General features: G+C 34.7%; 1 protein-coding gene across 6 annotated transcripts in view; it reads right to left on the bottom strand.

Moving 5' to 3' along the window:
* Positions 1–23,050, bottom strand: part of VPS13A (vacuolar protein sorting 13 homolog A) — a 267,040-nt gene that overhangs the window by 227,548 nt on the left and 16,442 nt on the right. For 5 of the 6 annotated variants that reach the window (XR_010407545.1, XM_045882283.3, XM_064578959.1 and 2 more), the window contains exons 2-10: positions 21,957–22,000; positions 19,719–19,761; positions 17,232–17,327; positions 16,866–16,967; positions 7,005–7,114; positions 6,293–6,352; positions 4,413–4,472; positions 4,144–4,224; positions 523–580 (exon numbers count right to left, since the gene is read on the bottom strand). Coding sequence is in view for 4 of the 6 variants with exons in the window: in XM_045882283.3 (XP_045738239.1) it covers positions 523–580; positions 4,144–4,224; positions 4,413–4,472; positions 6,293–6,352; positions 7,005–7,114; positions 16,866–16,967; positions 17,232–17,327; positions 19,719–19,761; positions 21,957–22,000 (654 nt within the window). In the remaining 2 variants the exon portion in view is untranslated. The other variant, XM_054509186.2, reaches the window with a different exon arrangement.

Raw genomic sequence — 23,050 nt, 5'->3', positions numbered from 1 at the left:
ATAAATGAGTTATCCATCCATCAATCAATATTTATTGAGTGCCTACAGGGTAGAAAAAATAGTACTACTTTCAATTTGAAATTTTAGTTACTCATTTCTGATTATAAAAGTACTACACGTTCATTTCAGAAAATCTGGAACCAGAAAAAAGTATGAAGAGAAATTTTAAATATGCATTTTTAAAACAGTAAGATCACACTATAGACTACAGCAGCTACTAGCCTTATTAAATTGTATTTGCCATGTAAAATGTCTTTAAAAGATTATAATTATTACTGAATAATCCTTAGAGATTTACCACATTTATTACATCCTCTCTTGTTGGACACTTTTCTTTCTTATTATTTCAAAATATAGCAAAAAGCTCCCCAACAATGAATGGCATAGAACAGATAGTTTTTTTTTGTGCACATATAAATACCTTGAATTATATGACAAAATCAACATGAAACATCACAGTGACATTTTCAATGTTCATTTAAAATTTATACTAATTGCATGTATTTTATAAAATGTACTTACCAAAATCATAACCTTTCGGAACAATATTTCCATTGACAATGCCCTTCTTCAAGCTGTCCTATTAAAAAACAAACTGCTTTTATTTATATTCATGCCAATATATCTTTACAAAATCCTATTATATACAAAAAAATGTTTTAAAGCAATTTAAAAAATAACTCAAACTTAGGAGAACTTATCTACGGAAAATACTGAAGTGGTCAGATGACAATATCCCATTAACTACTATTAAAGAATAATCTGTGAACTATTTAGATATATAGTGTGTGTTTTTACATATTTGTGTACAGGCACATATATAAAATCTCACAAAATTCAACATGAACTTATGATAAAGAATCTCAAGAAAGTGGGTATAAGGGAAATATACCTTAACATAATAAAGGCCATATATGACAAACCCACAGCTAACATGCTCAACAGTTAAAAACTGAAAACTCTTCCTCTAAGGTCAGGAACAAGACAAAGATGCCCACTCTTGCCACTTTTATTCAGCATATTCAGAAGTCCAAGCCAGAGCAATTAAGCAAGAATAAAAGGCATCCAAATTGGAAAAGAAGTAAAACTGTCACTGTTTGTAGATGACATGACATTCTATATAGAAAACCCTGAAGACTCCACCAAAAACTGTTAGAATAAATGAATTCAATCAAGTTGCAGGATACAAAATCAATATACAGAATTCTTCTGCATTTCTATATACTAATAATGCTGTAGCAGAAAGAGAAATTAACAATCCAATTCACAATTACATCAAAAAGAATAAAATACCTAGGAATAAATTTAACCAAGGAAGTCAGTCAGAGAAAGACAAATACCATATGACCACACTCGTATGTGGAATTTAAGAAACAAAACAGATGAACATAGGTGAAGGGGGAAAAAAAAAAAAAGGGTGGGAAGGCAAACCATAAAACACTTAACAGAGAACAAACTGAGGGTTGCTAGAGGGGAGGTGAGTGGGGGATGGGCTAAATAAGTGATGGGAATTAAGGAGGGCACTTGTGATGAGCAGTGGGTGTTACACGTGAGTGATGAATCACTAAATTCTACTTTTTTTTTTTTTTTTTAAAGATTTTATTTATTTGAGAGAGAGAGACAGCGAGAGAGAGCATGATTAGGGAGGAGAGGGAGAAGCAGGCTCCCTGCTGAGCAAGGAGCCTGATGCGGGACTCGATCCCAGGACCCTGGGATCATGACCTGAGCTGAAGGCAGATGCTTAACCAACTGAGCCAGCCAGGCATCCTGCTAAATTCTAATTCTGAAACCAATATTACACTGTATCTTAACCAACTAGAATTTAAATAAAAACTTTAAAAAAAAAATTAACTGAAACTAAAGAAATTTGTTACTCACATTTTGTAGCTTTAGGGAATTAAAACAATAAAACAAAGTATTTGAAATAAAAAAAATTTAACCAAGGAGGTAAAGCTTTGTACACCAAAAACTGTAAGATAGAAATTGAAGATGCAAAAAAATGGGAACACACTCCATGCTCTATACTGCAAGAAATAAACCTGTTAAAAATTCCACACTACCCAATCTATAAATTCAATACAATCTCTATCAAATTTCCAATGGCATTATTCACAGAAATAGACCAAATGACCTTAATGTATGTATGAAACCACCAAAGGCCCTGAATAACCAAAGTAATCTTGAGAAAGAACAAACCTGGAGCTATTACAATCCTTGATTTCAAATTATATTACAAAGTTATAATAATCAAAACAGTATGGCACTGGCATAAAAACAGGTACACACAGCAATAAAGAGCCCTGAAATATACCCATGCATATATGATCAATTAAATTACAACAAGGAAGGCGCCTGGGTGGCTCAGTTGGTTAAGCGACTGCCTTCGGCTCAGGTCATGATCCTGGAGTTCCAGGATCGAGTCCCGCATCGGGCTCCCTGCTCAGCAGGGGGTCTGCTTCTCCCTCTGCCCTCTTCCCTCTCGTGCTCTCTGTCTCTCATTCTCTCTCAAATAAATAAATAAAATCTTAAAAAATAAATAAATTACAACAAGGAAGCCAAAAATATATGAGGAAAGGAGAGTCTCTTCAATATGTGGTGTTTGGAAAACTGGACAGCCACATGCAAGACAATGAAACTGGACCAATACCCTACACCATACACAAAAATTAACTCAAAATAGATTAAAAGACTTGAATGTAAGCCCTGAAACCATACAACTCCTAAAAGAAAACATAGGCAGTAGGCTCTTTGAAACCAGTCTTGGCGATGGTATTTTGGATCTGACACCAAAAATAAAGTCAACAAGAGGAAAAAAAAAAAAAAACAAATGGAACTACATCAAACTAAAAAGTTTCTGCACAGCAAAGGAAACCATCAACATAATGAAAAGGCAAACTAATGAATAGGAGAAAATATTTGCAAATCATTTATCCGATAAGGGGTCAATATCCAAAATACATAAAGAACTCATACAACCCAATTTCAGAAAAACAATCCAATTTAAAAATGGCAGAGGAACTGAATAGACATTTTTCGAACATACAGATAGCCAACAGGTACATGAAAAGGTACTCAACACCACTAATTATCAGGGAAATCACAAATCAAAAGCATGAGCTATCACCTGTTGAAATGGTTATTATTAACAAAAAAAGAAGAAAATAACAAGTGTTGGCAAGGATGTGGAGAAAAGGAAATTCCTATACACTACTGGTGGAAATGTAAACTGATGCAATCCCCTATGGAAAAACAGTATGAGGGTCCTCAAAAAATTAAAAGAACTACCATACGATCCAGCAATTCCACTTCTAAATATTTATTAAAAGAAAAATATGAACTAGAAAAGATACATGCACCTCCATGTTCAATGCAGCATTAATTATAATAGCCAAGATATGGAAACCACCTAAGTGTCCATGGATAGATGGATAAAGAAAATATACTCACACACGAATTATTATTCAGCCATTAAAAAGGAAATCTTGCCATTTGCAACAAGGATAAAACTTGATAGCCTTATGCTAAGTGAAATAAGTCAGACAAATACCATCTGACCTCACTTATATGTGGAATACTTAAAAAAAAAAAAAAAGAAGCCAAGCTCATACTCACAGATACAGAGAATAGACCAGTGACTATCTGAAGTGGAGTGAGAGATATGCAAAATGTGTGAAGGGAGTCAAAAGGTTAAGAACTTCTAGTTATACAGTAAGTCAGTCATGGAAATGTATGTAACGTACAGCATGGCAACTACAGTTAACAATACTGTACTGCATATTTCAACGTTGCTGAGAGAGTAAATCTTAAAAGTACTCATCCAAAGAAAAAAGTTCCGTAATTAACTATGTATGGTAACGGATGTTAGACCTACTGTGATCATTTCACATTATGTACAGATACTGAACCATTACAGTGCACACATGAAACTAATAAATACTAATGCTGCACGTCAATTATACAAAAAAAGATCTATACATGTTTGTGTACAGGCACATATATATTCACCTATTTCTGTAAATTTTAATGGATTTTGCCTAGGAAAAAAGACCACAGAGTATGTTAATAAATGATAATGAATAAAACCTTATGCAAAATAGGATACCAACAAAGGTGTACATACACATATCAAAAAGATTTACTTACCAATGATTCATCATAATCATTAAGGTAAAACAACTGAGACTTCACATTCCAATAGGCAAAAAGGTTATCCAATCGGATTAACTGAAAACAAATCAAATTTATTACATGTCTCGTTTTCTTCTTTAACATATGCTATTTTCAGAAGTCTCAAATAATTGAGTCATATGATAGACTTAAGTAAACACAATTCACATAAATCATTATCTATATATATTACCATTCGCCTTTCTAAAAGTCTCTTTTGTCTGTGGATTGACAAAATATTTTACCTTACAAAATAGTTTCTCAGTTTCATCATGTAAACATGGAATCCAGTTTTGATCAGTTGTCTAAAAAGAAAAGTAAAAAACAGTGAAAATATTATTTACATGTGAAATGGCAGACTGATAAATTGTACCAACCATGCCCTTGACCAATTTCCCATAAAAATGATCTTGAAAACATTCAGTGAAAGAATATTAACTGACTACAAGAAAGCCTCTGCTTTCAAAGAACTCGAAAAAGCAAACAAGTAAACAAGCAATTACAAATAGGTAAGTGTGGGTGGGGGGATGGGTTAGCCTGGTGATGGGTATTGAAGAGGGCACATACTGAATGGAGCACCGGGTGTTATACGTGAACAATGAATCATGGAACACTACACCAAAACCTAATGATGTGATGTATGGTAATTAACATAATAAAAAAAACAAAACAAATAGGTAAGTGCCACCTTAGAGGTTAAATACACAGTTCTCAGAATAAGGTAGGAGCCTCAAACTCAGGGGTGTAATGGAGAAAGTGATGTCCGATATATATGAATAGAAATTGTTGATTTTAAGGTCAGTAGGGAATATGATTCAGAGTAGGAAAATATGCAAATATGCAAAACGTTCACGGAACTGAAGAAGCCTCATATGGCCAGAGAACATAAAGCAAAGAGGTGAAACCAGATGTTATCCAGCGTCAGATTACAAAGCGATTATGAACTATTTTAAAACAAAACTATTGACTTTATTCCAATAGCAATGAGAAGCCACTGAGGTGAATAAAGTGTTTAGATGCTTATTCTACAAAGATGGTTTTCATTTTTTGGTAGAGAACTGAAGAGATGACAAAAGTTTTCAAACTTGAGCGTGCATCAAAATCACCTGGAGGGCTTTCTAAAACTTAGATTGCTGGGTCCCCACCTGAGTTTCTAACTGAATAGGTCTGGGCTAGGACACCAGTTTCCAAGGTCTCCCAAAGGTGATGGTCAACACCACTGCTGTCACAGTTACCCATTACCTCCACATTGCCACAGCCAATGGCTAATTCTCCATCCTTATTTTTCAAACTTACAGCAGCATTTGACAGTTTATCCCACCCGACGTCATTCAGTAACTTTTCATTTGGTTTTTCTTATTTATTTTGCTTGTAGTGGATCCATATTTTAAGAAGAAATTATACACAAAAACCCAATGGATACAACAAATAAAAGCAGGTAATGAAATACTACACAGCAATTAAACTGAATTATGTATAGCAACACAAGTAAATGTCAAAAACACTGTGATGAGAAAAATGAAAATCTATAGAAAAATCACATAAAATATTACTTAGGATGTTTATCTCTAAGAGAAGGGTGAAGAGTAGAAAACAAAATAGATTTCAACTTTATTCGTAACAGTTTATTCTTTAAAATAAAGTATTTAATACTTAAACCAAATGACAAATTCCACAACTGTCCATTCTGGACACAAGCCAGTGTTTCATAATCTTCTATTTGCTCTTAGGCTTTAAAAATTCATCAGTTTGAAAAACTGGACAGGAAGAAAGTTTGCCACAATATTAATAATGGTGGTGAGGAAATGAGCGATTTGTTTGTTTTTCAAGACTTACCAAGTTTCTGAAATAAACATTACTTTTACTTTCTACTTATTTAAGCAACATATTTTTAAGAAAAAAAGTATCAAATGCTCTAATTTGCAAATAATAGGCCCTATTTTAAACTAAATTTGATTATTAACCATTTTTTGAAATGCTCAACTACCTACCCCCAATTCCAATCCAGCCTATGCAATAATTCTGTATAGACAACTAGTTCTGATGCTGGCACACACAAACAGTAATTAATAGTTAGATGAACTATACTACACAATAGGGTTAAATTTCTTTTCAAACAAAGTACCTGCATGCTGAGATTTTGAAGGGAAATACCAAATGACAGTGGGTTGTCTCGATTTGTGATCTAAAGAGGAAAGAGCAAATTTTAGTCAGACTTTTAGTAGTTAAAATTCACTTTATCAAAAAAGTTCATTTTCTGGGAAACATTCTATTTCAAACATTCAAAACCATTTTTCTACTTTCTACAACTTTTACTCCTATATTTTTCCAAATACTAATTAAAATATCACGTATCAATGTATTATTGTACAATAAATCTGCATTTTTTCAGTTTATAAAAAAAGCTTATTGATAAGTTGACCTCACAATAGTACTTGAGAAGTTAATAATTTTGCGTTTCAGAGAGAATACAGGATCTATTTGAGATAATCTAAATCTAGCTCTACTGATTCCTACACCAGTGTAATTTCCAGGAGGTAAATATAAAGAATTTTAAAAACACATAACTGCTAAATTCATAATGCCCAACTATCAAAGATGACCGTAATATAAAAAGGCATTTTCCTTCATTATCTGATTTTTGAACATTTTAGGAAAGTGTAATCAAGGCAGTAAACACTGCAAATTAAAACTATAATTACAGAAAAGAAAGATCAGGTCATTTCAGCTCTGTGTCCCTCCACTTCTCAGCATCAGTGGTTGACCACTACAGAGCAGATGTCAACAAACAATAAAACATAAACATAAAAAAAAGTTTCACCTATTAAAATACTTACATCATCCTCATAACGAATATGGATGTTGGAAATTTTGACCTGAAGATTTTTTATGATCTGAGTAACTAATTTTTCCGTAAAAGTGTCCTGTTTCTCCACCCGAAGTTTTTCTACAATAGTAAATTTTTTTTTTTTAACTTGAATGAAAAATACACTGTATAAGTATTCACATTTCGAGGTAACATAAACATCACCATGTTAAAGAAAAAAATCTGTATTTGTAAACAGAACACTAAGAGCCTGCTTTCCCCGAGCCTTCCATACCAATAGACGTTCAAAGGCAACCAAACACTCGGTTTTAAAAATCTGTTTTTTTTTTTTAATGAAACTAAAGCCAACCATGTAAAACTTACTGCCATTAAGTTTTACAACTTCTGTTAACTATACCTGAGTACGTAAAGATTTGGGAAACAATGAAGATTATTAGATAAGAATTATAATGGGCTTAATTTAGAAAAGCCAGTAACAGCAGGAAGTAGGCATCTCCCTTAAAATTAGTGATACTAACACAAGTTGTATGTGGTTTGATGTTTAAAATAGTTAACTATGCGTCTCTTCCTGATGAACCCAACATGAAGATATAAGATTCTTTCTCTTTCTCCTTTCAAGGGAACAAAGTTCATCATTTGTCTCATTTTCTAAAAAAGCTATTAACTGTTTCCAGTTTCAAAACTTTCCAGGGGAATAGAAAGAATAAAGGATTGAGGTTCCTAATTTCTTTTTTTAACATGTCTTTGAGGGACGCCTGGATGGCTCAGTCCACTGAGCATCCAACTCTTGATTTCAGCTCTGGTCATGACCTCAGGGGTCCTGGGATCAAGCTCTGCACTGGGCTCTGTGCTCAGAGGAGAGTCTGCCCAAGGATTCTCTCTCCTCTCCCGATGCCCCTCCCCCTGCGCTATCTCCAAGATAAATAGATAAATCTTTGAAAAACATATGCCTTTGATAACCACAAGTTACTATCCCCTTTTCCCCCATTTGAAAATGCCAATGAAAACTATCTCATTTCCTATTTCTAGTCCTGTTCCACCTGTACATACATATTACCTGTCTTTTCTTCTAATGACCTACTACTCCCTAATTCAACTGGCCCAGGAAGACAAGCTGATGAAGATATATTTACATCAAATCCAAGATTCAGTGAACAGATCAGTAAATACCTTAACTATAAAAGGACTTTAGAATTAATAAGTAAACAAAATATAAGCTCTTTGAAGACAGGATTTTGACCTTTGACTACCGCCACATCCTAACAAAATCCTTTACTCTATGAATCTATTCATTCGATTCAATGCAAAATCTTCCTTTCCCCATCCAGTAGTCTCCTTCCAAATTTCTTATCCTGCTCAGATTCCATAACCTATTATTTCACCAACTCTTTAAACTCTTTTGTTCTTTTTTCTCATTTTCCTCACAGAGGCAAAGCTCCAACTCTGAATACACCCAACTATCTACTTTTTACATAAACATGTTTACACCTTGCCAGTTGAGGACAGGAGGAGACAAATCACAACAGGAGAGACTGTAATGACTGTAAATTAGGTATCACCAACTTCACCCCAACAGCAACCTTACATTTCTCCATTCCACTTGTTCACACGCTCCAGAACATTTATCTCAAAATTCTTTCGGATTCTCCTCAAAGGTCTAATGACCCTTCCACTGCTCTCTTTACTTTGAGAGGACCTCGCCTCCAACTTTGGAAGAACCTGTAATCATCACTCAAGGACCCATGATATGCATGACATGAATAAAATTATTTCTTTATCCTCACTTTACCTGATACCTCGTTAGGATCTAATACATTGTTTGCTTTCTAAAACACTCTTTTCCCATGAAATTATAATCTCCCAATTTCTACTTATCTAATCACTCTTTCTTATTTTCTGTGTTCCTCCTCTAATACATTCATTAAATGCTGGATTTCCTTAAGGCTCAGTTCCACAATTGCTTCTATTCTCCTTCTACACTGCTGCTTGAGGGAATCTCATCTGCACTTTATAGCTTCAACTATCCTCCTAGTGCTGGTAACTCACAACTGTATATTAAAGTAGAACGTGAGATATATTCAGAGAAATATAGAGAGAAATTGATACATTCAATAAACTAATAGATCAGTACGGCTAGAACAAAGAATAGAAGAGAAAGAGGTGGGGCCAGTAACGAGGCTGAAGAGGTAGACAGAATTCAAATCCTATGAACTTTTAAGTGTCATGCTGAACAGTTTAAACTTCTACCTGATGATAATAAGCTATTACTAATGAATTTTAAGCATAAACATTTCTATTTTAGACCTACATAAAAATAGGAGGGACTTCTGATTAAACATGGTGGATTGTTATCCATTTCTTCACTTCTCAGTAAGACCACACTAATGCAAAAGTTAAGAAGAAAAATAGACAAATCCCCAAGGCCAAAAGAAAAAATACAGGAAACAAAATAGATAAGAGATACCCTCAAAATTTTAGAAGCTGGAAGGCAGACAGTCTTAACCTACTTAGCAGAAGATGAAGAAATTCAATCCTAAATGCCTATAAATGGAGATGCCAATAGTAAAGATGAGTTAAAAACCAGAACCCTGGGTGCCTGGGTGGCTCAGTTGTTAAGCGACTGCCTTCGGCTCAGGTCATGATCCTGGAGTCCCGGGATCGAGTCCCGCATCGGGCTCCCTGCTTGGCAGGGAGTCTGCTTTGCCCTCCGACCCTATCCCCTCTCATGTGTTCTCTCTCTCTCAAATAAATAAATAAAATCTTTAAAAAAAAAAAACAACAGAAAACCATAGGAATAGGAGTGAATTTCATTTCCACAGGTATCACATTATTATATCCAAATATCCAGATTTTAATGAGAAATCACAAGGCATACAAAGAAACAGGAAGATATGGCCCAAAGGACAAAAAAATAAGTTTACAAAACTATTCCTTAAAAAGATCTGATGACAGGGGCGCCTGGGTGGCTCAGTGGGTTAAGTGTCTGCCTTCGGCTCAGGTCATGATCCTGGACTCCCAGGATCAAGTCCCGCATCGGGCTCTCTGCTCAGCAGGGAGTCTGCTTCTCCCTCTGACCCTCTCCCCTCTCATGCTCTCTCTCTCTCTAATAAATAAATCTTTAAAAAAAAAAAAAAAGATCTGATGACAGATCTACTAGACTTTTTGTTTTTTTTAAGATTTCATTTATTTATTTATTTGAGAAGGAGTGCAAGCGAGAGAGCACGAGTGGGATGAGGAGCAAAGGGAGAAGTCCTCGATCCCAGGACTCCGGGATCATGACCTGACCCAAAGGCAGACACTTAACCCACTGAGCCACCCAGGCACCCCTCTACTAGACAGACTTTAAAAGAAGTATCACATAGATGCTCAAGAACTGAAGGAAGGTGCGGAGAATGTCAAGAAAATAACATTATCAACAAAATGGAAATATCTATAGAGACAGAAAACCTCAGAAGAAACCAAACAAAAATTCAGCAGCAGGAAAGTACCATAACTAAAAGGAAAAACTCTCCACAGGGATGCAAAGGCAGATGTCAATCGGCAGAAGAATTAACAAACTTGAAAACAGAACAACAACAACAACAAAAAACAAACCTGAATTTGAGGAACAGAAAAAAACTTGAAGAAAAGTAAACAGAGCCTAAGGGACACCTGTGGGACACCAAGTGGACCAACATATACACTGTGGGGGTCCCAGAAGGAAAAAAGACAGAGAAATGGTGAAAGAAAATATGTGAAGAAATACTGGCTGAGGTGTGCCTATCTGGCTTAGTCAGTGGAGTGTGTGACTCTTGACATTGGGGTTGTGAGTTTGAACCCCACACTGGGTATAGAGATTACAAAGACAGACAGGGGGAAGGGAAGAGAGGGCAAAGGGAGGAGAGGGCAAAGGGAGGAGAGGGAAAGGAAAGGACGGGACCAAAACTCTCCTGACAAATAAAAGCCCTGGAACTGATGGCTTACCTGATCAATTCTGCCTAATACTTAAAGAAAACATCAATCCTCTTCAAACTCTTCAAAAAAGAAAAAAAATAAAGGAATACTTCCAAACTCAATGTATGAGGTCAGCATTAATCTGATACCAAAACTACACAAAGACACTACAAGACAACTACAGATCAATATTCCTGATATTGATGCAAATAATAAAATGCCAACAAACAAAATTCAACAACATATTAAAAAGATTATATACCATGACTCACCATTTATTGCTACAACGGAAGGATGCTAGATACATAAAAATCAATGTAATACACATTTACCAAATTAAAAAAAATGATCATCTCAATTGATGAAGAAAAAGCATTTGACAAACTTCAATACCCTTTCATAATAAAAACTGTCAACAAAGTAGGACTAGAAGGAAAATATCTCAACATAATAAAGATAATCCAGAAAAAGCCCACAGCAAACATCATGCTTAATGGAAAGGATGAAAGCTTTTCCTTGAAAAACAGCAAAAATTTCCAGTTTTGTCACTTTGATTCAGCATAATACTTACTGGAAGGTATAGCCAGAGTAATTATGCAAGAAAAAAGAAATCAGAAAGGAAGAAGTAAAATTATCTCTGTTCACAGACAATATGATCTTATATTAAGAAAAATCCTAACTACCCAACAAAACAACCATTAAAACTAGTAAATGAACTCAGCAAAGTAGCAGGGCACAACATCAAAAATACATACATACATACATACATACATACATAAATAAATAAATAAATTGCAGGGGTGCCTGGGTGGCTCAGTCGGTTGGGCGTCTGACTCTTGATTTCAGCTCAGGTCATGATCTCAAGATTCCTGAGATTGAGCCCTGTGTTGGGCTCCATGCTGAACACAGAGCCTGCTTGGGATGCTTTCTTTCCCCATCCCTCTGCCCCTCCGCAATCTCACACGCAAGTGCTCAAACCCTCGCTCTCTCAAAAAAAGAAAAGAAAAAAAAAAATCAATTGCATATCCAGTCCCAGCAATGAAAAATCTGAACAGGAAATTACAGAAACAATTCCCTTTACAACAGCATCAAAAAGAATAAAATAACTTAGAGATTAATGTAACCAAGTAGGCTAAAAACTTGTATACTGAAAATTACAAAAGCCTACCAAAAGATATTTTAAAAGACATAAATAAATGCAAACACATTCCAAGTTCACGGATTAGAAAACATGTCAATACTGCCCAAAGCAATCTATAGAGTCAAAGCAATCCTTATCAAAATTCCAATTATACTTTCTGCCGAAACAGAAATCCACATCCTAAAATTCATATGGAATCTCAAGGGACTCCCAAAGAGCAAAAAACAATCTTGAAAAGGAAGAACAAAGCTGAAAAACAAACTTCCTGATTTCAAAATTTACAACACAGCTCCAGTAATCAAAACAGTGTGGTACTGCCAGACAGATATGTAGACAAAGGAAATAGAACTGAGCACACAGAATAAACCCTTGCACATATGGTCAAATGATTTTTGATAAGGGGCCAAGAGTATTCAATCAGGAATGGATGTTGTTTTAATAAACGATGTTGGGAAAACTGGGTATCAAGATATCCACAGCAAGAGAATAAAGCTGCACCCTTATCTAAGAACATATACAAAAATTAACTTAAAATGGATCTAAGATTTAAATTTAAGACCTAAAACTATAAAACTCAGAGGAAAACATAGGACAAAAGCTGCATGACACTGGATTTGGCAATGATTTCTTATGTATGACACCAAGGCACAAGCAACAGAAGATGATAAAAATGAACTTCATGGAAATTTAAAAATTCTGTTCATACAACATTATCAACAGAAGAGTTACACAAAGAATGGGAGAAAATTTGCAAATCATGTATTTAGTAAGGGATTAACACCCAAAATATATAAAGAACTCCTACCGCCCAACACAAAAAGACAACCCAATTAAAAGATAGGCAAAAGACTCAAATAGACGTTTCTCCAAAGAAGATACACAAATGGCCAATAAGCACATGAAAAGATGCTGAAATACTAATCTTTAGGGAAATGCAAATCAAAACTACATGAGATACCACTTCATCCCCATAAAAAAAAGACAAAATATCATCTGTGAAAAGAGAGTTTGACTTCTTCTTTGCCAATTTGAATACCTTTTATTTACTTTATGTGGAAAACCCAAAAGTCTCCACCCCCAAATTACTAGAACTCACACAGCAATTCAGTAATGTGGCAGGATACATAATCAATGCACAGAAATCAGTTGCTTTCTTATACACTAACAATGCAACTGCAGAAAGAGAAATTAAACAATTCCATTTACAGTAGCACCAAAAACCTTAAGATATCTCGGAATAAACTTAACCAAAGAGGTAAAGGATCTATACTCTAGGAACTACAAAAAACTCACGAAAGAAAGAGAAGAAGACACAAAAAGATGGAAAAACATTCCATGCTCATGGATCAGAAGAATAAACATTGTTAAAATGTCTATGCTACCCAGAGCAATTTATACCTTCAATGCCATCCCAATCAAAACTCCAATGACATTTTTCAAAGTGCTGGAACAAACAATCCTAAAATTTGTATGGAATCAGAAAAGACCCCGAATCTCCAAGGAAATGTTGAAAAAGAAAAACAAAGCTGGGGGCATCACGTTGCCCGATTTCAAGCTATATTACAAAGCTGTGATCACCAAGACAGCACGGTATTGGCATGAAAACAGACATATAGACCAATGGAACAGAATAGAGAGCCCAGATATGGACCCTCAACTCTATGGTCAAATAATCTTCGACAAAGCAGGAAAAAATATGCAATGGAAAAAAGAAAGCCTCTTCAATTAATGGTGTTGAGAAAATTGGACAGCCACATGCAGAAGAATGAAACTCGACCATTCTCTCACACCCTACACAAAGATAAACTCAAAATGGATGAAAGACCTCAATGTGAGACAGGAATCCATCAAAATCCTAGAGGAGTACAAAGGCAGCAACCTCTTTGACATCGGCCACAGCAACTTCTTTCAAGTAACATCTCCAAAGGCTAGTGAAACAAAAGCAAAAATGAGCTTTTGAGACTTCATCAAGATAAAAAGCTTCTGCACAGCAAAGGAAACAGTCAACAAAACAAAGAGGCAACCCACAGAATGGGAGAAGATATTTGCAAAGGACATTTCAGATAAAGGGCTGGTATCCAAGATCTATAAGGAACTTCTCCAACTCAACACCCAAAAAACAAATAATCAAGTCAAAAAATGGGCAGAAGACATGAACAGACACTTCTTCAAAGAAGACATCCAAATGGCTGACACATGAAAAAATGTTCTTCATCATTAGCCTTCAGGGAAATTCAAATCAAAACCACAGTGAGATACCACCTTACACCAGTCAGAATGGCAAAAATGGACACGGCAAGAAACAACAAATGTTGGAGAGGTTGTGGAGAAAGGGGAACCCTCTTACACTGTTGGTGGGAATGCAAGTTGGTACAGCCACTTTGGAAAACAGTGTGGAGGTGCCTCAAAAAATTAAAAATAGAGCTACCCTATGACCCAGCAATTGCACTCCTGGGTATTTACTTCAAAGACACAGATGTAGTGAAAAGAAGGGCCATACACACCCCAATGTTCATAGCAGCATGGTCCACAATTGCCAAACTGTGGAAAGAGCCGAGATGCCCTTCAACACATGAATGGATAAAGAAGATGTGGTCCATATATACAATGCAATATTACTCAGCCATCAGAAAGGATGAATACCCAACTTTTACATCAACATGAATGGGACTGGAAGAGATTATGCTAAGTGAAATAAGTCAAGCAGAGAAAGTAAATTATCATATGGTTTCACTTATTTGTGGAACATAAGGAATAGCATGGAGGACATTAGGAGAAGGAAGGGAAAAATGAAGGGGGAGAAATCAGAGGGAGAGATTAACCATGAGAGACTATGGACTCTGAGAAACAAACTGAAGGTTGGGGTGGGGGACTGGGTTAGCCCGGTGATGGGTATTAAGGAGGGCACGAGGACACGTACTGCATGGAGCACCGGGTGTTATTTGAAAACAATGAATCGTGGATCACTACATCAAAAACTAATGATGTATCGTATGGTGACTAATATAATATAATTTAAAAAATAAAAAGACGAAATAACAGCTGTACACAAGGATGTAAAGGAATCAGAACCTTTGTGCACTATTGGTGAAAATGTAAAATCATACAAAACCCTATCGAAAACAGTATGGGAAGTCCTCAAAAAGTCAAAAATACAGTACAATTATCACATGATCCAGCAATTCCACTTCTGTGTATATAGCCAAAAGAACTGAAAGCAGCGTCTCAAAGAAATACTTGTACTCCAATGTTCAGAGCAGCATTAATCACAATAGCTAAAGCATGGAAGAAACCCAAGTGTCCACTGATGGGTGAATTGGCAAGCAAAATGTGGAACATCCAAAAAATGGAATATTATTCAGCTAAAAGGGAAATTCTGACATATGCTACAACGTGGACAAATCTTGAAGACATTATGCTAAGTGAAATAGGCCAGGTAGAAAAATACAAGTTATACTGATTTCACTTACATGAAGTCTCAGAGTATTCAAAGTTAGAGAGACAAGAAAGTAGAATTGTAGCTGCCAAGGGGTTTGGAAGTGTGTTTGGGGGGGGGGGGGTTAGAATGGGTGGGTTATTATTTAATGGGTATAAAGTTTCAATTTCATAAGAAAAAAGATATGAAGACGGATGGTAGTATTGGTTGTACATTATAAATGTACTTACTACCACTGAACTGTACACTTAAAAATGGTTAAGATGCGGGGGCGCCTGGGTGGCTCAGTTGGTTAAGCACCTGCCTTCGGCTCAGGTCATAATTCCAGAGTCCCGAAATCGAGCCCCGCATCAGGCTCCCTGCTCAGTGAGGAGTCTGCTTCTCCTTCTTATCCTGCTCATGCTCACTCACTCTCTCTCAAGTAAATAAAATTTAAAAAAATGGTTAAGATGGTAAACTTTGTTATATGTATGCCACAATAAAAAAAAATATTAAAGAAAAACATGATTGGGTATAGTGGTGAACAACTACACAGGATATGAATGAACTGAGAGAAGAAAAAACAATTATAAGAAGTGTCACCAGAATTGTGTTAAATCTCCTTTACTATTTTTACCTCTTTGCCAAAAGGTGAAATGTTTATTATTGGATTTCACTTTTTTAGTGAAAAAATAAATGCATGGCAAGGTTGGTGATATACATATATTTTTAAGATGGTCAGCTATTAGACAAAGGACAGAGGAACAGAAGGTAAGCAGGTAACTAGGTTAGGAAGATCATTTTGTGTTTGAAGATAAGACAGGCTACAGTATTTTTACATACTAAAGAGAAAGCTTCACCAGAGAACAGAGTACAAAAAGTACCTGGTGATAGTGACCAATGCACAAGGAAGGAAGCAGATTTCTGCAGAACAGTTCTTCCACTGAGAAAAGTAAAGTGTTGAAATAATGGACTATTTGGTCTAGGCTGAATAGGAAAGGATATGAACCCACAGAGTGAACAAACAGATTTGGGAAAACAAAAATATATCAAGGGACTAAGTATGCCCAAAAGATTAAGAATTGATATAATGGGATTTTTTTTAAAAGCTAGAAAACAAAATATACTTAATGAAATTAATTTATTATAGTTAAAAACTAACCTTACCCTTAATAAGCTAGATATATTATTTGTCATAAGGTAAGTTTCCATAAAAGTTTTGTAAACATGATAAAATACACAAACCACATTAAAATTCCCCATAAGATTCCCTCATATTTGTTAAATAATTTCAATGCCTCCAGAGAAAAATAATACTCAAATGTGATATTTAAGTCTTTTCTCCTTTCCTTATTATCATTCTTATTTACTGTTTCCTTTACCTTGATCAGCTACTTTTTGTTTTGCTTCTTCTATTCGTTTAAGTTCATGTTGTTTTGCTTCCAAGAGTTGTTTTTCTTCTTTCAAAGGATCATATTTTATTTCTACAGGAAGCATGAAAAAGAATATGTAATTACCTTAACTTTAAGTGTAATCACTCTAAAATATATCCTTGAAAATAATCACTAATTCAAAGTCTGCAATAATTCAGAGTAAAAACCAATTTAATGTGAATTTCCAGACGCTAATTTAAATATAAAAGTATCTCAAAAAATTCACCAAGAGTATTTTGAATTATCAAATATTAATATTTTTTTCCACCCACAAATAAAAGTACTTTAAGTTACAATGTTTAAAATTTGACTTACTAGAAGAAGGCACTATGAGTAAATAAATGTCTCCCAGGACAGCTTCAACTGGTTGAGTATACAGGTTTTTCCACGGAATTATAAGATTAAGATTACCTATATGATTTTTAGAAAAAGGACAAAAAATAATAATATCCATTCAACCATTTACTGCCAGCCTATTTTCTGTTAGACATTAGAAGAAATAAAGTGACAAGCTGAGTCATTTTACAGAAAGCTATTTTACAACAACAAACAACAAGCCTTTGTTGAGATGATTTGAAATTATGTCTATTAGTACTGTTGGAAAATCTACTAAATGATATTCTAAAAATTTACCAGTTTCCCTTTATGGCAATCTGCACCACAAACATTAGTATTCTTCTGCAATTAACCAACAACCCTTGATATTATAACCCTGATTTCCCCAATTCTTGCTTCAAATGACTATAAGTATTTTTATTACACTTTCAAAAGGCAGACTATAAAATTGAAGAATGTATTTTTCATATATACAGGCTATATATACATATACATAATTGTGTATGTATTTGCAGATTTCTGTGGTAATAAAGATCGTGGACAAGATTAGAAAATCATTCAAACTAATGAAAATGTTTTACTACAATCTATTAGGAAAGTATTTTTTAAAGCATTAGATTTCTTGAACTAAAAAACATGATGTAAGGTATTCATTATACTGATTCTATTCTTGTGAATTTAGAAAATTTCCATAATAGAGGTGAGGAGGAGAGGATGAAAAAAAGCAAATTTCCATAATAGTTTTAAAATACTTTAAAATTTTTTAGAAAGCACGAGTCAATTCATTTAGAAATAGTTGCCATAATTGGCAAGGGAGCGATTAACAACACAATGGCTACATTAACTAATTAGTAATTGGGGAAGGGAAAAAAAATTAACATAGATATATCTCATTACATAACCTCAAAATTCCGTATTTAAAAAAATCCAAATTGAGAAAAAGATTTCATCTCACAGTCAATACAGAGAAAAAGAACCAAACTATGATTTCTAAAAGACAGATGACTTTCTAAGTTTAAAAATCAGAGATAATGACCATTTCAAGTTTGTGTATGGTCCAAAATATAACCAGAATGAACACATTAGAAAAAATAATTGTGACAAATCTGATACAATTTATAAATGTATCAGGTAGACTGCTTACACACATACACATACATTAGGTTGCTGGAGTGGAGTGTGGTGGGAGGGGTGGGGTGGCTGGGAGGGGTGGGGTGGCTGGGTGATGGACACTGGGGAGGGTATGTGCTATGGTGAATGCTGTGAATTGTGATGAATTACAGACCTGTACCCCTGAAACAAATAACACATTATATGTTAATAAAAATTAATGAAACAAATCCAAAAAAGCAAATAAACAAAAGAACAGAGAACAGTGACAAAACAGCATTAAGTAATCAAAGAAACACACACGAAGTTAATAATGTACCATTTTCACCAGTAAATCTTGAAACAAAAAAGTTTTTTCCTAAGTACAGACTTATATAAAATTTGTAAAATACAAAAAATATAAACAAAGGCAATTCCAAAAATCTTCCACATAAATATAGCTTTTAAAATATGTATGTATTTATACTTGCTATATACGTAATTTTGCACGCTAAATGAGGGAACTTTGAAAGATCAGTAAGATTAACAACACCCAATAACAGCAGGAGGAAGGGCGCCTGGGTGGCTTAGTCAGTTAAGTGTCTGACTCTTGATTTAGCTCAGGTGATGATCTCAAGGTCATAGGATCAAGCCCCTCCGGACTCTGCATTCAACAGGGAGTCTGCTTAAAGATTCTCTCTCTCTTCCTGCCCCTCCCCAACTCGTTATCTCTCCTCTCTCTCTCAAATAAATAAAATCTCAAATAAAAATAGCAAGGGGAAAATATGTTCCTATAAAAGTAGTTTTAATGCTATACTGCTCATTTGGAAGTGTATACTTCACTCACTCAACAAATTGTGTCCCTACTATTTGCCAGGTATTGTACTAAGTGGTGAGAATAAAAATTGAACCGACTTAAACTTACTGTCTAGTAGAAGAAAAAAATGGTACTAAAGAATGACAGGTGCTAGGACAGAGGTATGCAAACAACCTCAGAAACTAACTTTCTGACTCGTCCCTAGCCACGCTGTCTGGATGATGGAGACCGGACTTCTTAGACCATATACCCATGATAAATCAGAATATAGCAATAACTAGTCAGAAACCTAAGAAACCGAGATAGTTATGCTATTTAACACACTGGCCCTCAATTAACTCATTTTTAACACCTAACAAGATGCATAATTTCAGTTTTTAAACAAGGGATATATGGACCACATGGTATTTTTAAGTTACACAACTAAGTTCTACCCAGATGAGAACACATGATATTCAATACTTAGAAACATGAAAAATATCACATTAAAGAGATACTAAGCATATAATTCTTACTCTATGTCCAGCAAGAAGGACATTCAAATAATAAGCACAGCTTACCTATATGACCAACTTTAACTTTAAATGGTACATCCAGTTGACTCTACGAAAATATCATATATAAAATATTAGTACATATATACAGGCCAACAAAACAGAGAACTTTTTCTTCCCAAAATTATTTAAAGGGTTTAAGTTAACTCACACCTTGTCTTTACCTTCAACACCTATTTAAATTTATAGATACATAATTGTAATATTCTCAAATCCACAAAATTCAGGGAGACTGATCATTTTTAAATAGATAGGTGGTCTGTATTACTTTTCCCCTAAGTTACCCATATCGAAGTCATACTGCCTTTATGTTGTACTGGGGCGGGGGGGGGGGGGGTGAATTTCACTGTCAGTTTGTCCTCACAGGGAGGTTAAAACTCCATTTTGCAAAAAATATCCTCAAAAAAATTTCTCCCCATCCAACAGGGAAAAGGACAACTTTTTCAGTAAGTGGTTCTGAGAAAACTCGATATCCACACACAAATGAATGAAGTTAGACCCTTACCTTATATATAAAAATGAACTCAAAATCGATGTAAGACCTAAACATAAGAACCAAAGCTACAAAACCCTTAGAAGAAAATATATGGTAAAATCTTGACATCGGATCTGGCAATGATTTCTTGGTTATCATACCAAAGACATGAGCAATAAAAGAACAAAACAGATGAAATTTCACCAAGATTAAAAACATTAGTACATCAAAGGACACAGTCAACAGAGGCATAAGGCAACACAAAGAATGGGGGTAAGTTTTGCAAATCATAATCTGATAAGGGAAAATATTAAGAATACTTAAAGAATTACAATTCAAACAAAAACATGATTTAAAAAATCAGCAATTTTCAATAGACATATCCAAAGAACATATAAAAATGGCCAAAAAGCACATAATACGATGCTCAATCTCACTAGTCATGAGGGAAATGCTAAGAAAAACCAAAATGAGATACCACTTTATATCTATTAAGACAGGTATTATCAAAAAACAAAAAATAGTGCCTGGCTGGGTAAGTTAGTAGAGCATGTGACTCTTGATCTTGGGGTCATGAATTTGAGCCCCACATTGGGGAGATTACACTTAAATTTTTTTAAAAACGAACATTAAAAAGTAAATGTTAGCAAAGATGTGGAGAAACTGGATACTCCATGTGTTGGTGATGGGAATATAAAATGGTTCAGCTACCATGGAAAACAGAGTGACAGTTCTTGAAAAGGCTAAACATAAAACTACCATAAAATCCAGCAATTCCACTAATAGGCATTTACCCGCAGGGACTGAAAATAGGTAACTGAACAGACATGTTACTGCCAATGTTACAGCAACATTATTCACAAGAGCCAAAAGGCAGAAAAAACTGGAGTATCCATCAATGTATGAATGGATAAACAAAATGTTGCTTATAGATACAGTGGAATATTATGCAGCCACAAAAAGATGTTCTGATACAAACGACATGGACAAACCTTAAAGAAATTATGCTAAGTGAAATATGTTGAACAGCGAATGGCAAACATAGCATGATTCCATTTATATGAGCTACATGGAATAGGCACATTCAGAGTCAGAAAGTAGATTAGAGGCTAACAGGATCTACATGGAACAGGAATGGGGACTTATTTCTTAATGGTTATAGGGTTCCCTTTGACCTAAGGGAAAAGTTACAGAAGATATTGGTTGATAGCTGTACAACATCATAAATGTAATTAATATCACTGAATTCTTGGGTAAAAAAATGATTACCACAGTATTAAAAAAACAAAACTTGAGAACTATTAGAAAGATCAATTAACCATTTAAAATCATATAGAAAGAAAAGAATTAGGAATATTTTTAAATAGGGAAAATTACAAGTTTGTGGTTTTAAGGAGATGAAAAGTCCACTTTGTAAAACCCACATTTTGCAAAAATTATTTTCAAAAAGTTTTCTCAAAGCTTGAATAATTTAAGATGATAAAGTAAATCAAGAGGTCTACCTACTTATAAATGCTCTGACATTACACATTTTTTATACTCAAAACCTACCAAAGGGATGCCTGGGGGCTCAATCAGTTAAGTGTCTGACTCTTGATTTCAGCTCAGGTCACAATCTCAGAGTCATGGGAATGAGCCATGCGTCAGGCTACCCACTCAGCAGGGAATCTGCTGGAGATTCTCTCTCCCTCTCCCTCTCCCCCTCCCCACCTTACACTCTCTAAAATAAATAGAGCCTAAGAGGAAAAAAAACGAAAACAAAAACCTACCAGAGCGTTTTCTTTAATTTCAAGATTCTTCAAGGCTACAGCTCCTAAAAAAAGATTTAAAAAGTAAAATTAAAATATTAAAATATTTTTCATTTTAAAAAGGCATACTTCATCCTTAAATGTTATAAAGAAAAATTATAAATAATGTGCATAACAGAAAACAAAATAATCTGTAATCTTATTAGCTCACCCTCATTCTTCAACTTAGTCTAAGATTGTATGTTTATCCATATTTTTTTAAAGTGGGTTATGAGATGTTCTTTTTTTTAAGATTTTTTTATTTATTTGACAGAGACAGAGACAGCGAGAGAGGGAACACAAGCAGGTGGAGTGGGACAGGGAGAGGCAGGCTTCCCACTGAGCAGGGAGCCCAACGCGGGGCTTGATCCCAGGACCTTAATGGTTATAGCCCACTGTAATGTAAACAAACATTTTAATCAGAATTATACAGATAACAGGACTCTAGTAAAGCTGCATAAAATACAAATATGCAAAAAAAAACAACTGTATTTAAATATACTTGCAATGAACAAGTGGAAATTTGTAAGATCCAGTATCAGTGAGCTTGAAGATACATATATATATATTCCCCCATCTGAAATGCAAAGAGAAAAGTAAAAGAAAAAATAACAATGTCCACGAACTGTAGGACAACTGTAGAAGCTGTAACATATGCATAAGAGGAATACCAAAAGGAAAAACAGAGAAGAAACATAAATATTTGAAGTAGTAATGATTGAGAAATTTCCAAAATTAATGATTAAAAACACCAAGCCACAGATCCAGAAAACTAAGAGAACACAAGGCAGGGAAATAAAAAAATCTACAACTAAGCATATCATAATCAAACTACAGAAAATCAAAAACAAAAACAAAACAATAAAACACTTGAATATGATCCAGAAATACCTCTTCTGGGCATAGCGCAAAAAAAAAAAAACTAGGATGTTGAAAAGATTATCTGCACTCCAATGTTTATTGTAGCATTATTCACAATAGCCAAGGTATGGAAACAACCTAACTGTCCATCAACAGATGAATGGATAAAGATATGATACTGATATAAATGCACACAATGGAAATTATTCAGCCAT

Source organism: Mirounga angustirostris, unplaced genomic scaffold, assembly GCF_029215605.1.
Source record: "Mirounga angustirostris isolate CCGP_5_RB_7025 unplaced genomic scaffold, mMirAng1.0.hap1 SCAF_15, whole genome shotgun sequence".
Lineage (NCBI taxonomy): Eukaryota > Metazoa > Chordata > Mammalia > Carnivora > Phocidae > Mirounga > Mirounga angustirostris.
Note: the sequence above shows the minus strand (reverse complement) of the source record. Positions and strands in the feature narration are given on the sequence as shown.